This window comes from Daphnia magna, unplaced genomic scaffold, assembly GCF_020631705.1.
Source record: "Daphnia magna isolate NIES unplaced genomic scaffold, ASM2063170v1.1 Dm_contigs132, whole genome shotgun sequence".
Lineage (NCBI taxonomy): Eukaryota > Metazoa > Arthropoda > Branchiopoda > Diplostraca > Daphniidae > Daphnia > Daphnia magna.
Genome location: NW_025533135.1, coordinates 74,684 through 91,883, shown reverse-complemented (window position 1 = coordinate 91,883; position 17,200 = coordinate 74,684). Strand labels below are relative to the sequence as shown.

At 39.9% G+C, this 17,200-nt stretch overlaps 1 protein-coding gene and 1 pseudogene across 1 annotated transcript; one reads left to right on the top strand and one right to left on the bottom strand.

Moving 5' to 3' along the window:
* Positions 1-3,640: 3,640 nt before the first annotated feature.
* On the bottom strand, positions 3,641-6,396 carry LOC123467011. The gene is made up of 5 exons (XM_045167071.1): positions 6,332-6,396; positions 6,011-6,263; positions 5,753-5,949; positions 4,143-4,258; positions 3,641-3,879 (listed from the first exon to the last, which is right to left on the bottom strand). The coding sequence occupies exons 1-5, from the start codon at positions 6,394-6,396 to the stop codon at positions 3,641-3,643; spliced, it is 870 nt and encodes a 289-aa protein (XP_045023006.1).
* A 4,072-nt stretch (positions 6,397-10,468) lies between these two features.
* On the top strand, positions 10,469-13,966 carry LOC123467010 (annotated as a pseudogene).
* The last annotated feature ends 3,234 nt before the right edge of the window (positions 13,967-17,200 follow it).

Genomic DNA, 17,200 nt, shown 5'->3' with positions numbered 1-17,200 from the left:
GATGACATTCCAGTAATTTTGCGGGAAAACACAGCTCACGACCTAATGCACTCACTTCATTTTTTATGGAAGTCTGTCGAGAAAAATTGCGAAAAGATTCAAGACCTTATGGGAATCCCAAAAACGCAGAAAACATCTTAATACAATTACCTTTAAGAGGTTCTACTACACGGCCGTGAATGCGCAACTGACGAACCATTCCGGAATCGTTATGATGAGTCTTCATTGCATCAGTGTGCGAAGAGCCACCTACGAAGCATGCCCAATTAAATCCGGTCTCAAAGTACCTGCTATATTTCCATATATAATGACATTGAATATTAGGCAATGTAACACAGGCAAAACCAAAAAAAAGGAGAAAGTTGATACCTTGTTCGAGAAGTATATTATCCCAACTGAGATTTTAAACGTTAGCAGTTCTGTCTGCCACTTTGAAAAACACACTGCCAATAATTCGACGTTTTCCTTCCGGATTAACAGTCCGACATAACGACAAAGTTTGGTGACCAAGCACGTTGGTTGAAGCATAGTAGAAAGTCAAACTTGATTGAAGTTAAATCAAAGAAACTTAACTCCTCTAAATGATATTACGATGCAAGTTCAGGTAAATCACCGGACATAATAGCGGTATTCGATCAACGGGTTTATCATAAAAGATTATCTTTTGCAGCATAACGCTCTTTCCCGGGTGCTACGTTTCCTTGACCTTGCAAACCATTAACAAATTCCGCAGAAGAGCGAAATTCTACAAAAGATAACGTCTTCTACGATAAGCCCCTTGATCGGCAACCGCCAGTAGGTTCGATGACTCCTCCTCCAAGTTGCGTCATTCCTATACAATACACAGACTATTTCAAAATATTAATACCAAATAATAGCTGTTTTATTTTTGCTAACATGCTAGTACTTACCATTGCTCTCTCTTCTACGTCCAAGTGTTCTCGATGTGATTCAATTGTTTCCAGCCGGTAACAATTTTGTTTTTGTCTTGTTTGTGAAGTTCCACTTCACAGTGCCTGTTCCGGAGTTTTCTTTCCTAGAGGGGGTTCTCCATCATGGAAGGAATTCTCCAGCAACTGCCGCTGTATAAATTGCATTAATCTTGTTTTCGATTATATAGGTAAACGGGTTACCGTGGGCAATGTCGCTGGTGGTTCGCGTAACGACGTTGAAGCGGTCAATGGAAGAGCTGGCAGGCGTCCGAAAAGGACTGTCAAGCACCGGGAGATCCTCGGCCCTTCCCGTGTAGCCAAACGACGTGCTGGTGTTTTAGTTGCTGCCCAACAGAAAACAACACCACCGAAAACACCATCACCTCCCCTTACAACACCGTTCGCCCCATGGATATCCTATGTCTATCCCCTCATCCTGTCTTGGTCGCGTCCTAGTGGGACAGAGTTCAGATATCCATAATTTTTCTGATCTTAGTCTTCACTGGATAAAGGACTCTTATCCCATCAGGTTTATATCGGTATATCCCATGGATGTTATAAGAATTTAAATTGGGATCAGACGATGTTTGGTACAGATTTCGTCCTCATGTGATATCCACTGGAAATCCCATGAAGATGAAATCAGTACCAAACGTCCTTCATCCAACTTTTCGTTAAAATGACATCCTCTGGACATAGGCGGGACCAATTCTTTTGTCTACAATCAACGTCCGATGGAAAGCAAATTGCAACCTTACAGACGTCCTTGCGACGTAAGCATTAGGTTTTGATAAAATCGTCGTTTGTCATCTTATAGCCTACGTGCGTAAAAACTAAGGAACCGTATTTATAATAGTTAAACTTTCAATAATAAACAGCCTGTAAATAGATTCCATTTGTATATTTTAACCATCTTGAAATTTGTCCACAAAGGATTAAGACATTAAAAGTGGTGTTACAAACCAATTTCCATCCAAAGGAATTGACATCGGTATACGGAAGCATTTACATATAATGCGCTTAATAGTCCAACATTGAATTTCAGGTGACAGATTTGTTACGACATATCCCTGAATAGATTTTGACGGATAGGATAGGTGTAAAGATTTTCATAAGACAAATATTTTCTCCCGATGAAACAAATTTCCCCAAGTGGAGTTTTAATAAAATTCGAAATCAATGCAATGGTGTTATCATTTAATAATACACAATGATCCGGCTTTCGGGTAGTGAGACAAAGGAATTTGGAATCATAGTTTTTAAACTGTTCCCCAAGGAGATGATTAATATTAGGACCGTCACTGCGGCTACTAGACAAGCTTGAGCGTTTCTCTTTTATTAAAGGCGCATTCAAATTATTTTTTTCTGATTCGTCTAACCTACGCACAGCTTGTTGTAAAGGATTGACTGATGACTTCAACCGATTTTTAATCAGTTGCAATTTATTTTCAAATTCAAATGCGCTTATTTTATCTAGACAGCCATACACTTCTACATCAGCAGCTAAATGCTGGAGATTGTGAGTGTTGTAGGTTACGAAATTGTTTCCGTAGATAGAGGGGCACTGAGAAACAAACTCCTTGAGCAAAGAATCGGCGTAAGACACAAATGTTCTGCAAACTTTTTCGTTAACAAGCAATTTAATTGCAACATGTAGTAAAAGATAATGATTGTACATCATTGGGGGTAAAATGTTTCTTAAAGCCACGGGAAACACGTACAATAAATAAAGTCGGTGTTCAGTTGCTTTCATATGGGGAAATTCATCCAAGTTTCTTGTTTTACGTTGAAATTCTGACGGAATGTAAATTTTAGTACCCTCAAGGTAAATGGACAACTTAGCTTTATTGACAAGACTCAATCTAGTACGGTCAAGTTTTCCAGAAATCAACGTTCGAGTAATTTTTTTTCTCTACTCCGAGACAGACCAGATGCATGTAATCAAGCGGTATGTTTTTTACAAAATTCATTTTTAGCCTCTCAATATCAGATCTTTCTATTTTTAAGTTGTGGTGATCAGGAAGTAAACGAGAACGAAACGATTGGTCATCTCTTAATACTGCATTCAATTCGGGAAAAGTTACTCTACCACCCTGTTTCCCTACAACTGTGAATGAATAAACACCTTTTGTTACGCACTTGTGACAGCCGTGATAGGCATTATGTCCTTTAACACTAGTGACGAATGCTCTAGCAGGAGAGTCACAAATCAGGGCATGGACGAATACAGGGATGACGTTATTTTTAAACATCAAACCTTCGCTTTCTAATACAATCATTTCAACAATGAAATCTTTAAGAAAATCGTTGATAGAATCTGGCTTCTTAAATCCGTGATAAATTCCAATAACGAACACGAAATCAGTACCATAAACAGAACAAAGAATCGGACAAAATTGGCTGCCGCTACTTTTGGTAAGGGGAATTCCATCAATGTTTATAACAAGCATAACTTTGTTTGGTAATTCCCTTTTTGGCAACTTTGACAAGAAAGACAATACATATTTTGCTATGCCAAAATGAAAATATTTACCGGGAAACACTGTTCTTAGATTGTTCTTTGCCCGCATGGTGTTCATCAACGTTCTAGCAGTTAATGGCAGATAAGAAAGACCAGCATCTCGATTTAATAATTTCAGAAGAGTATCGATGTGAACAAAGGGGATGCCGCTTTCTTCGGAGCAAGTTTGCAGTTTAGAGGTGACAATTTACTCATTCGTTGGAATACTTTCTTCTTCCAAAACGTCCAAGTCGAAAGATTCTACGCAATCGCTATCCTCCGAAAGATAACCACCAGCATGAGACTCGTTGTCAGAATTGAAGAAGTCAAATTTTTCTTCGATATTCTCATTAATGTACAAACTAGAATCATCCATATCTACTTTTTCAAAAATTTGAAGGTCACTGAACTGTATTGAGTGAGATTTTTCATCCTCGAGAGGCTGTTCTTGAATTGTAGACCACAGCAAGGACTGAAATGCCAGATTCACACGGTTTCTTTGTTGTTTTTCTTTGACAATTGCTTTTGGCTTTCGGCAAAATCTTGCAATTCTTTTTTCATTCATTTCTGTTATGATAAAACAGCTTCCTGAGGTGTTGTTTGTAATGGCTATGGTCAATACACTATCCTGTATATCATGTAACATAGCAAATTGGGAGTAAGTTTTTGAAATAACTTGTCTTTATCACTATTATTAATATATCACTTACCAATAGTCAACTCCTTATAGTACACGTATCCAGGTGTGTAAAGTCTGTTTGTGTTGATTAGATTGGTCACGGACACAACACGTGTTGTGAAGAATTGCAATGGACACAACACTATCCTGTAACATAGGAAAGAGGGAATAAGTTTTAAAATACCTTGTCTTTATCACTATTAATATATCACTTACCAATAGTCAACTCCATATAGTACACGTATCAAGATGTGTAAAAATTAAATTGAATCCAATAAAATTTCCAATTGAAGTACGTATTAGAATTTACGACCGGCAGACGAATATTTGGGTTCCATTAGTCTGTGTAGTCTGGTTTTTGTAATTGCCCCTAAACACATTTCAATAATTATTTTGTTATGCAACTTCCATTAAAAATATTGATCTGACAAATAATAGAAATAAATTTTTTAAAATCTTATTATCATTCCTACAATCAGTGTTGGGCATCGATCACCAAATGGCGATCGATGATCTCGATCTCGATCCCACCAAATTTTTGATCGAAATGATCGAAATCGATCGCGATTCTTTTTTGATCAAATTGATCGAATCGATCTCGATCTCGATCAATTTTCAAAAACAGTCTATTTCCGGTTTGTTACACAATGTAAAAAACAGATTTATAATTCAGGGCATTAAACGGTAATATTACGGTTCAATCTCATGTTTTCAAACTTAATTCTTCATCGGCACAGTTTTTTTTTAGTTTTCGAAGGATTTGCTGACCAATTCCGGCAGCAGACGCCATTTAGTTTTAAAAAAACCAGCATTCCGAAATTTGGGTCGGAAAGGTTGCATCGCTTTGGTGTAAATATCAAGCCGGCCGTACTGAATAGCCGCTCACACGCGGCTGATGATGGTAAACCAGTGTTGTACTCTCAATGAGAAAAGAATTATGAAATCAATCCTCGTTCAATGAATCATTTTAACTAAAGCCACCCTACTGAAAAATTCTTTTAATGGTGGGAAAACGATTCAACAATGTGATAAACGAGTCGTCCTCTTCGCAGAATTCTTCTTCGCAATCTTCTGAATTTTCGGATAGTTCTTGCTCATTCGTAGTCGGCCCGAATACTCTGAACGCCTTGAGAAAATTGGACCCATTGTCGGTTATTGTAACGCTTACTTTCTTTGAAATTTTGAATTCAGAATGAATGTCGTTGATTGCTTTTGCAATTACGTCATAAGTGTGAGATCCTTTTAAACGGCGGATTGCCAGACAAGCGCTTCTTCGATTAAGATCATCACCCAACCAGTGTACTGTCATGCCAATAAAACTTCGATGGCGTGACGACCACATATCTGCAGTGGTACATACATACAAAGCATTTTGAAGGGCCATGATGAGAGCTGTCTTTGTGTTGGAGTACTTCTGTTTCAGTTTTTCTGTAAAAAATTTTCTTTTTTTCAACTGAAGAGTCCGATCAAGACCACTCATAAGTTTAACAAATCCTCCTTTTTCTACTCCACTCAAAGGAAGTGTATCTTGAATGATATAGTCCTAAAACAAAGAAAATGAATTAATAGTCAAGACTGACAAAAGAAAGCAATTTTTCGATGTTTCATGATTAGACTACTCCCTAAGTCCCTAGTGCCTACTGCCTAGTGCCTACCATTATGTGGTCATCGAGTTGAGACTGCGTAACAATTGGTGTAATTGTGGATGGAGAATCGTTGAAATTCACCAGGTGTTTATCAATTGTAGCCACGAGCAACTGTTTGCCATCAACATTGGAAGATTGTCTTCCAGCAGTGAATGAAGCGTTAAACTCATCCAATAATACATTGTGGAATGTCTGTTCTTAAAAAAGAGAGTTAGTATTTCAGAGCAATAATGTAGTAGTGTTGTACACTCACAGCAACATGTCTTCTGCCATTGTTCAAAGTGCTGTTGAACACAGTCACAATTTTATTGTGACATCCCATTAGGCATTTATATGTTGTAGATTTTGAAGTCACTACTTCTTTTTGAAAGTACTTGGGAAGTACATACACACAATATGGAGTTGCATCCTTTCTTCTGGATTCCGTGGCAGATTGTTTGCCAGCACTAGCTTTTTTACAACGATTGGCATTAGCACTGAAAGTACCTGCAGCAGCATCTTCATCACTGATATAGAATTTTATTATTTAGCTAATGAGGGAATTAAGCTAAACATTTAAGATTAATGTACTCACACATTTATTTCTTCGCAGTGTTCTTCTGAGTTTGATGAAGCTACCCCACTATCGACAGAAGCCATCTGATTCAGACTGGTCTGCAGAATGCACAAAATAAAACTATCAAAAATGTAGCGGTAGCGACGCATAAACGTCAGCCACTGCAACACCAGCCACAGTTGCTTAACAAAAATGCCCTTCCGCACCACCAGCAGGAATGTCAGCGGTAGCGACGCATAAACGTCAGCCACTGCAACACTAACTGCCGTTGGTTTACGATAAATAAAAATAAATAAACGGGAACAATAGTCCTCACACACAACCAGCAGGGATGTCAGCGATAGCGACGCAAAACGTCAGCCCCTGCAACACCAGCCGCTGTTGCTTAATAAAAATGCCCTTCTGCACAACCAGCAGGGATGTCAGCGGTAGCGACGCATAAACGTCAGCCACTGCAACACCAGCCGCTGTTGTTTCACACACAAAGAAAAAGCGCGCCAAAATACCCCACACAACACAAAGCCGAAAAATAAAAATAAAAAAAAATAAAATAAATAAAATAAATAAATAAGTAAAAACAAAAAAAAAGGCTGAAACGTCCTCTCGACGAATTACCAGCAGCAATTGAAAAACACAAAAAAAAATGCAACAAGAAATGTCTATTCACCGATCCGCCATGTTGGTTTGGCGCCAAGCCGCTGAGCCTCTCCGTACGTGGTCGTCGCCAAGGATGGGAAGAATCCGCCACAAAATCCAGCGAATCGGGATGAAATTCGCTCCCAAACACCCAAATGCCACGTTCCGCGACAAGATTTTCTTCCGGAGAATGTCGATGGATGTTGAAATCTGCCTCAGCAAGCTGGATGTTTCCGATAAAGCCGGATGATCAGTTTTAGCAAGGGGTCACCACGCCGTCGCAGCCACGGGAAGCGAGCACTCGATATCACTTCTGACACCAAATGTCGCCAGATAGGCCACTGCTGACACAAATTAAGTGGAAGCACAAAAGAAAACTGGAACGTTGGGGGGACTCTGCTACTCCGACTTCTCTCCTGCTCCACGTATCGCGCCCAACTGCCGGTCTCTTCTTCCCCAACGAGTCTCGATGGTTCGCCACCTAGCGGTCGGGATGGAAACTATCCGTACCACTACCAAAAAGATAAGAGCTTCGATTGCGACTCATAGGTGGCGCCACAGTCGAATTGATTCTCGATCCCAGCCGATCTCGATCTCCATCCGATCTTTTCGGAGTGATCGATGATCTCGATCTCGATCGCGAAAAAGTGATCGATCGATCAATCGATCTCGATCTTCAAATCGATCAGAACAACTCTGCCTACAATACAGTTACTTGTATGGAATTACCAAATTAGTCACAATTTAAAAAATTTTGTGGGTAATAAACAGAATTGGGTGCGCTGTAATCTTGAAAGCCTTGGTTTCCATAGATACAGGTCCAGGCGCGCTTCATTTTCAACTGTCTCTGTCTTCTCTATTCAGTTTTATCTAGAGCGTTTTTACATTTCCCTTCTTGATTATTAAGTATTTTTACTTATTTTTCGTTTAAACAATTCTCCTTAACTTGGCTTTCAAAATGGCATCACACAATGTGTTTTTACCTGTAAGTACTGTTTTACTTAATGGATTTTAGAGAAACGAGCCACGTGTTTGCAACTAATTTCTTTATGAAGGACAAGGGAATGTTTTTTATCGTGAATCTTCACACAAACACTGGTGAATATGTCGCTGTGATACCTGATTTTTGGCTTGAAAAAGAAGGAATTCTGTGTGTATACCCCAAGTTAAGGGGGTTCAGCGTTCAAGGAAGGAAGCCACGGGATGAAGAGAAATGGTTCAATTACTGTTGCACCAAACGAGCTGAATTTGGTTTGCTTAAATTTATGTAACCATTTTAATGTTCAGTGATTTAATTTTGATTGTTTTATGTTAGAATCTTACAAGGACGCCAAGACATGGATTCCCCATGCTCAGAAACACAGGGACTTTAACAATGAATCAGAACAGGAACCATTAGGAAAGGGGAAAAGACACAAACGTCAAAGAACTGCTTATTTACCTAGCCCTGACCTTATTGAAAGCAGTGAAGAGGAAGGCTTCTTTCAACAGGGTTCAAGTCACGTAAAAACTCATATTGTACCATCAACCTTACAAGACAGTTACTTACAGTCGAGTAAGTTCATTAACTCATAGATTCATGGCTAAAAAAGTAATTCATATTTTGTTTTGAGTGCAAACCACTGAAAGCATTCAAGTTCTGAATAGGCCGTTCTTACTGCCCCACTCCAATGCTTCCCTGTCTGTTGATTCTGATTTGTTTTGTTCTTCACCTATGGTTAATTCCTCGTCTAGGCCGACCGCTGCTGTTGATTCTGGTTTTGAAAATGTTCGTTCTTCACCAAATGGACGTTCTTCTGTTCTTTCGTCTACTGATTCTGGCTTTGGTAGTTGCTACACTGCTCCACGAGAAATTGCCAACACGCCATCTTTGCTTACCTCTTCTATTGGTGTTGGTGGTGCTCTTGTCCGTTACGAACCAGCAGCTGAAAAACACACAATGGAATTTCATCGTTCAATTTTGAACAATTGGCAAAACTATCTCAGAACTCAGCATTGCAGGCATCCGTAATTGAAGCAAGAATGAATGATATTGATGCCAAACTCAAAGCATTTGTTGATCAGCCACACGAACGTAGAGCGGAAGTTGACACCGCCACGACATCGGTAGTCATGCCAACACTTCCTATACCTTCCATGGAGATGCTTTTGACTTTCGAAGACATTTTAATTAACGATGACATTCGTTTTGAACTGGTAATTTCTTTTTTAGTTCGGTTTACCTTAAAATAATAATATATGTGTAATGTCGTATTTCAGAGACGGATTGTGTAAGCTGGTGGTGGAATAACTTTGGCGGACGCCGTGAAACGAGCAAGGCTGAAGAGCTTGAGTCTACAAGTACGTGCTTTGTGTAATTGGTGTGGAAAACCAAGAAAAGGTATCCAGAAACACAAACTCGAAGGCTCCCGTGTGACTGGTGCTGTATTTCGTAAGATTTTGTTTTTCTAACTCATTATTATTCATATGGTTAAATATTTCATACCGACTAAATCTATATGTCCACCATTGACTCGTGTTGCTGTTCTGTGCCTATGTCTACCTTCTTTCTATTGTTAAACAGAAATGTTTCAGTTGTACCTTACTTTTCATTTATCTTTGTATTCAGGTGGAATCAGAAGCATAACAGAATTTAAAAACGGCACAGATGCAGAACTAGAGCACGAGACTAAAAAGGTGTTTAAACACGCACCAGAGAGAGCTAGGAATCACGGAGCTCGCGGTGACGACGACGACGACGATGATGATCACGGTAATATTCTAGAACGTCCTGTTGCTGGAAAAAGCACCCGTGCAAGTGATCCTCGTCCCCCAAGAGCTGGTGGTTCTACTTCAATTTAGTTTCTAAATCTTCACGTCATTTTTTATTTTGTGTGTACGTGTCGTAGAAAATAAAACAAAATTAAATCGATTCAATTTGCTTTTTCGTGATTTATTAACGCTTTGAACGACGTAAGTCGGAAAAGAATGGTCGGTTTCAGTACATCCATAGAATGGCTAAATGAGGTTTATTTTAATTTAATAGGACGTCCCGGGTACGTCGCCAACGAACATTTCGCTGTTCTACGAACATCCCATTGATATACAATTTATAAAGGTAGGCATGGGTCTGGTACTAACCGGGTTGTCATGGCGTTGAATGGATGTCACTCTGACAGACTTTCGATGCTACAAAATAAAAATGAATTCCTTTAGGCAGCCTACTTTGGATATCCAATGGAAGTAACGAATGGATATCCTGAAGAGCGGCAAATTGTTTTTGCACGGATGTCCTTTGGACATAACAAACGGACACCTAAAGATATCGATGGACGGTATGGTGTTATAAGGGCTCCTCTTCAACGAAAATCTCCGGTCGCGCAATCAACTCCCACTACCCCTCGAACTCTTTCTCCTTTGGCAATGTTCAGGTCTCCGGTTTATTTTCTTGCTTCTTTTATTAGATCCATAAGCGTTTCTCCTCCACCTGTCGCTCCATCACGACGAAGATGACGCGCCCAACCATAAGATTCTCCGCTTATGGTTGATGATCTACTAGTAAGTATAATATTTGAAATAACGTATCAGTTAATAAGTTCTCTATAAACATGTGTTATTTTCTTATTTCAGGCAACTGCTAATCTTACTCTTCCAGCTGTTCCCAGACGACATTATGAAAGCGATGGTGTACGCGCTGATCCTCCTGAGGAACCGATTGAATCTATTTTGCAGGTAAGAAAGCAAGAATTTAATGCTTGTTTTATTTATTATTTCATGTATTTTCTTCGTACAGCAATCTCCATTCGAAGCACCAACGCAGCCATGTTAAACAATACACAGCGAAGGATCTACTAAAAGAAAAGTCAAGTTAACAAATGGATTAGGTAAGAATAGGGCTCGGCCCCGATCGTTTTCGATCGGGGTGAAAAGCGGTTTGTCGCGCAAAAATCACCAGACCGTCGGTTCGGTTTAGCCTTTTTTTACTTCGGTGCGGTTCTCGGTTTGGAATTCGGTCAAACGGGTGCAAACCGCCGCCATTTTGAAATTTTTTTGAAAATTTGGCGGAAATTTCAAATCAACCAATCAAATCGCGTTGAGCGTAAAGTGCCGCCAATGGTTGCCAGGTGGGACCTGAGTTGAACTTCGAACTTTGACTAATTGACTTAATTGAGTCAGGTTAGGCTGTCAGGCATTGCTGTTATGCTGAATGCTGTATACTGTATAGTCACATTCGCACCACAAGCTGTTTGAGTTTGACTGAGAATTGAATTGCACAATGGCAAGTAAACGAGGATCAAAATCCAGCAAAAGTTTGGAGTCTTCAGCTTCAGGAGCGAAAAAACGAACAAGTTCGGCTTTAACAAGCATCAATGGTGAAACTGAAATCTTGTTCGACATTAGTGATGATGAACAGTCAATTTCACGAACGTCTACTCCTGTTCGTAAGTATTAATACAGTCATATGAATTAAATTGTTTGTATCTAATTGAAATTAACTATTTACAAAAGGCACAGAGACACATACAATTTTCGCACTCGGTAGTGCTGGTAAAGGAAACGATGTAGAAAGTCTGTCAGAATTTCAAACAGCTCAACTGTCTGTAAGCAATTCAAACCGCGGTGTGACCCAACAAACCACGGTAAAACCGCGAAAACCGCAGTGCGATCGGTTCCCAAAAATTCATAAACCGAACCGCACCGGTCTGGCCTTTTTAAAAAAGGGAACCGCGTGGTTCGGCCAAAATCGTACCCGATCGTCGCGGGGCCGAGCCCTAGGTAAAAAATTAAATTACAATTTAAAACGCATGTTTACTTACAACTTATTCCTTCCTAGGTTATTGCTACACTAAAAAACGGGTAGGTGGTAAAACCTTTACATGGCGTTGCTCTTCTTGTGGTCGAGTTGAAGACCCCTGCAAAGCAACAATAACTCAAAAATATAAAATCTGATAGAGATTATTTCGTAGACTACAATCAAGATGACTTCAAGGAAAATCTACACATACCCAATGGAATTCCTCACAATCATCCACCAGACCACGGGAATCATGAGCGGGTATATCTTTAATTAAACAAAATTAATAAAAAAAAAATGTAGTTTAATTTATAGATTCTAATTATTACAAAGGCTAAAAAGGATGCCGTAAAAGGAAAATTCAAACCACCTAGAAGAATAGTATTTGACGAAATAAAGAAGAACAAGGAGATCACCGGAAGAAATATGCCGGATATTGAAAATGCTACTTGGAGGTTAAGGTAATGGATTCCTTGCACAACATTTCAAATATGTTATGTAACTACTGTATATGTTTACTTGCTGCAGATACTTGAGGGCAAAATCATTGCCTCCAAACCCTAGAATAGATGAGCCTTTATTTGATGTCCACGTCGCATTCTTTCCTTCAGATTTTCATCAAGGAGCCGTATTTGCTGGAACCGCCACCAATAGAGCACGCCATTTGCTCTTCTTCACTCCAGTTTTTAAGAGACAACTGGAGGACTGTACGACCTGGTTCATCGACGCAACTTTTCACTTCATCAGAGATCCTATTAAAAAAGTAAATTACATTTTAATATTTTAGCGTAAGCTTAACTTATTGTTTTATTTTATCTAGTTTCTTTTTATTAATGGCTTTATAAAAAACGAGAAAGGTGATCTGGAGCAGGTGCCACTTCTATTCTGCTGCATGACCAGAAAAAGGGCGATTGACTACCTTTCTGTATTCCAGAAACTAAAGGTACACTGTAATCTTTACAATATTTATTTTGAAAATCTTTTTACAAATCCTTTTTTTACCTTCCTTTAGGAAGTTATGCCTCTTCCTAGGGTCCAAAGAATCGTCACTGACTTTAAACGTGCAATTTTTTGGCAGTCCGTAAGATGTTTCCGAATAGCAACCACTTCGCATGTAATTTTCATTGGTCTGAAGCAGTTATGAAGAAGATCCGTGACTTCAAACTTGCTGCAGAATATTGTAGCGTTCACGCATCATTCTTAAGAGAACTCTCGCCATCCGTTATAGCTGTAACGGATAGACAAACGACCGACGGAAGGGTCATTCGTGCGTAATCCGATTACTGATGCATCGGATTCACCGACTGACTCTTTCCCACGCCTGAAAGACTATAAATGGGACTGTAGTGTAGACTTTCGGGGCCAGTATATAAATGGGACTGTAGTGTAGACCTTCGGGGCCAGTAGTTTTATAGAAAAGTTATGTTTACTTTGTGTTATGCTTGAGTGTTGAAGGGATTGAGTAATACACCGAACTCATCGGCGATAACCCGTTACAATATAAAAAGAAGAACGGGAATCCTATACGGGACTTCGTATTTCGCCTGCTTTGTTTAGCCTATCTTCCAGGTAACAAAAGTGAAATAATATTTCTTTTAATTATATAATAAAAATGTGCCTTTTTATTCAGCTGAAAGGTACCCTTTAGTATTTGATTCCTTGAGATCTTCGGCACCACCGGAACTGGAGAGACTGCTAGAGTATACGGAGAAAAATTGAATCCGAGGTCACTTTTGAACTCCTGTACATTGGTCCTGTTTTAACCAGCTGTTAAGAACAAACAACGATTGTGAAAGGCTTCATAATGACTGGAATAAGGTATTAATAGTTTCCAAAAACCAATTTTACTCATTTTTTCACTTTTACTAGTTAGCGGGAGGCGCCATAATTTACCGTTTTATAAAATGACCATGGAGCTAGAACAGTTGTGCGAGGACGTACAGTTGACGAAATAGCTACTATCACACGAAAAAATTAATACTTATCGGAAAAAGCAGACCCAACTGAAAAACGTGTTTGCGCTATCAGGAAAACGAGGGAACTACACATGATCCAACTAATTGTTCCTCATATAACAATTTCAATTTATTTAAACAAGCTATCAACTATGGATCTTTTGGAGGAAATTATTCTAGAATTGAAAAGTTCCTTCCCCTGTTATTTCCGACCACCAATTGAATTTTAACCAAAACCAAATTGATGATTAAGATATGTCTCTACATGAGAACGATGACGAATTCTAATGTAGTATATAATTATGTAGTTATGCTATATGTGTCATGTGTAAGGGTCAGTTATTTACATTAATGCGATTATATTCATTCAATACATTTCTTTATCAAGTAAGATTTACCTGTAGTTTAGAATGATTCCTATTCAGAAAATGGTCGACCAATTAGCCTCGGAAGAAAGCAACCAACATCAACCAGGCAGGGTCCTCAACGACGCACTGTCAACAGCCAAACCAGCAAAAGCCTTCATAAAATACCTAAACAAAAGGAACATTAATAAAATGCATTAAGGAAAAGAAAAACACAACACTTCCACATGAACAAGAACAGGGATGCCGAAATGGAACATCCAAAAGTCCTGTAGTATCAGACTTAGGTCAGACCACAATAAGATCAAAACCAATCTAACTCGATTCACCAGCCAAATAAACAACTCCTGCCAGAATTGCAAAAAGAATGAAGAGACAACAAATCATGTCCTACTGGAATATCCCGCACTATAATTAGAAAGAAAATAAATCGATCAAACCTCATAACTAACAAAATGAAACATAACTTACATAAACTTTTGGACTCTATCCCAAAAACAGCAGCATTACAGCATAAAATCCAGAGATTACTCATTCAATACTTAAAAGAAACACAATAAGTCAACAAAATATATAAGTAAACAACAAACACCTTCTCTCTTATCAACCACGAAATAACAGCAACCACGAGCCTCATCAACTAGGAAACAACTATCAAACTCTTGTAATAACTAACAAGTGTTCACACAATGCTACAATCGAAACCGGCTACACCACCAAGAATAGGGATGTTCGACATCTTTTTTCGTATTTGATTTTATTGCGCAACGCAGCATTCGACGGCCGATTCTGTCTGCTATGACTGTATTTTGCTATTGTGCGAAATATGAATAAATTAAAAGTTTCGCTGAAAAAGTTTATGTTTCGTTTCACGTTATTCATCGTTTTGTTTTTTGTGTTAGTATAAAACTATGTCGTGTTCCGACTATGCAAATGGACTCGTAAGTGATGCCAAAACTCGTTACTTAGATAAGTTAAAATTGTTAAATAGTTAATTTCCCTATTCAATTCCCAATTCTATGTGGAAACACGGATTAGATTATTGCCCTATTGTTCCCAAAATCCCCCCCCCCCCAGACATATTCATCTATTTGGTTGAAACCAAAAGTTATCAAAACTACTTGGAGATAATACAATACAATAATTTTTTATGAACGAAAAGAATCTAATGGTACTAATTTATTATCTAGCCCCCTTATATTGAATCTTCCCTCCACAGACTTCAGCGCCATCTTACCAGACTAATTCGCTGTACTTCATCTAATCATACTTCTAGATGCTCCTGAATCGGCGAGTGCGACAACTTCATCTATACCTACAATAATTACTCTGATTAAAGGGAGAAGTCTTCGGCAAGGCAGGGAAACGAAACTGGTCAACAATAGCCTTGCTTCTAGTGACCAGCGTTTGTGTTTCCGGCTTCGTCGGACAACACCTTGCCTTGTGGCCAGCTCGGTGACAGCGCCAACACTCCATAGGTGCTCTTACGTCAGTCGTTGGGTCAGCATGTTTTCCATTGATACCTCTGCTAACTCAAAAATTTTCCAATGTCGCCGAGAACTCCACCATCATCCTGTCACCGAGGTCCTTAAGAGTTGCTGTCAAATCCTGATGTGGCGTTTTAGTCCGTGGCTGGCGATTCGGAGCTACATCTGGTCGCGCCGAGACACCCAGCTGCTTCAGCTGCCGATTTCTTGTAATGAAACCCAAAATATCCTCCGTAACCGTCGCCGTCATAACAGCTACTTGTTCCCACTTTACCAATCCGTTTATCAGAAACGGCGGATTATGCTGCTGCCGCTGTACAGTCATATCATCTGCTGCAGCTCGAGCAAAAGCTGCCAAAACCTGTATTAGGTTGTCGTTGTTCGCCATTAGTGTCGGACTCAACCTCGTTGAAATTTGAGAAGGTATTGTGGATGACAAATGATTATTTTTCGGATGAACGGCTGCCGCTTCTACTGTTGGCTTGGATGTAGCCGCCGTTTCTTCAGCCGCCACCACCGATCGTGTGACTGTGGTGACTTTGTTTCAACTTAATGTATTTCTAGGTGACTGGCAAGACATCCCATTACAGAGCCTGGGGGTACATGTAAATGTTGGAGGGGTGAGCTGGTTTGTTCCCAAGGGGATCTTGGCCATCGGTGAAGTCGGGTGATCCCACGGTTGGTCTCAAGCGGTCGAGTCATCACATGTCCCTTTTTTATTTTTATTTTTTGTTTATTTTTTTATTTTTTTATTTTTTTAGACGTAGTTAGGGCATGAATCTTTGGACACGGGGACATGTGGAGAGAGCACAACAAAACAATGGTTTATGGGTCGAATCTTATAGTCTACGGTTTGACGTATTCATTATCTGGATAGTGGGTGCTCGGCTGAGGTTTACGCGTGGATTTGCGCTGTGGCTGTATTCCGGTCTCGGGTTGGTAGGCTCCTGCTACTGGTTCGTTTTCCGTGGTCAGTGGTGGGTTTAAGGGTGGATCGTTGGCAACGGCTCCAGTTGGCATAGTCGGGATCAGGTGTCTCAGAAAACGACGGTTTCGGCGGAACAGGCGGCCAGCTGTTGTCTTTATCAGGTAATCCCGGTTAGCTCCAACCTCCACTATGACGCCTGGTGTTGACCATCGCTTGGTGATCGGATGTTGTATGGCGACATGCTGGCCGATATCGAGGAGCGGGAGGGTGTGAGCCGTGTGGTTGAAATTCTCAGCCTGTTTCTTTCGTGCGTTCATCATTGTTCTTTCGAGTTTGATTAATGACTTTTGCCATTCTGGCGTGAACGACCGATGATGTGCAGGCAGGCAGTCCCGAACGGGGTGGTTGAATACGAGCTGAGCCGGGGAAAATCCTCCCATTCTCGGTGCGTTACGGTAGAGAAGGATTGCTTTGGAAAATTTGTCCTCGTTGAATGAGCCTCTGCTCCAAGATGCTTCCATCAGCTTCCCACACGGCACATCTCCCTCCTGTGAACCTCCCAAAAGGTTCCTACCTTCCCGTGCGGATCGAACGATACCGTCAGGAGATACTGAGGAGGGAAATAGGAAGCTCGTAAATCGTTGACTATCACGTCTGTATTTTAAATAGAAGGAATGTTTTTGGGACATTCTCAGGAGTCCTTTAGGAGATTCGTTTAAAAAAAAGAAAGTCCAATGTGTTA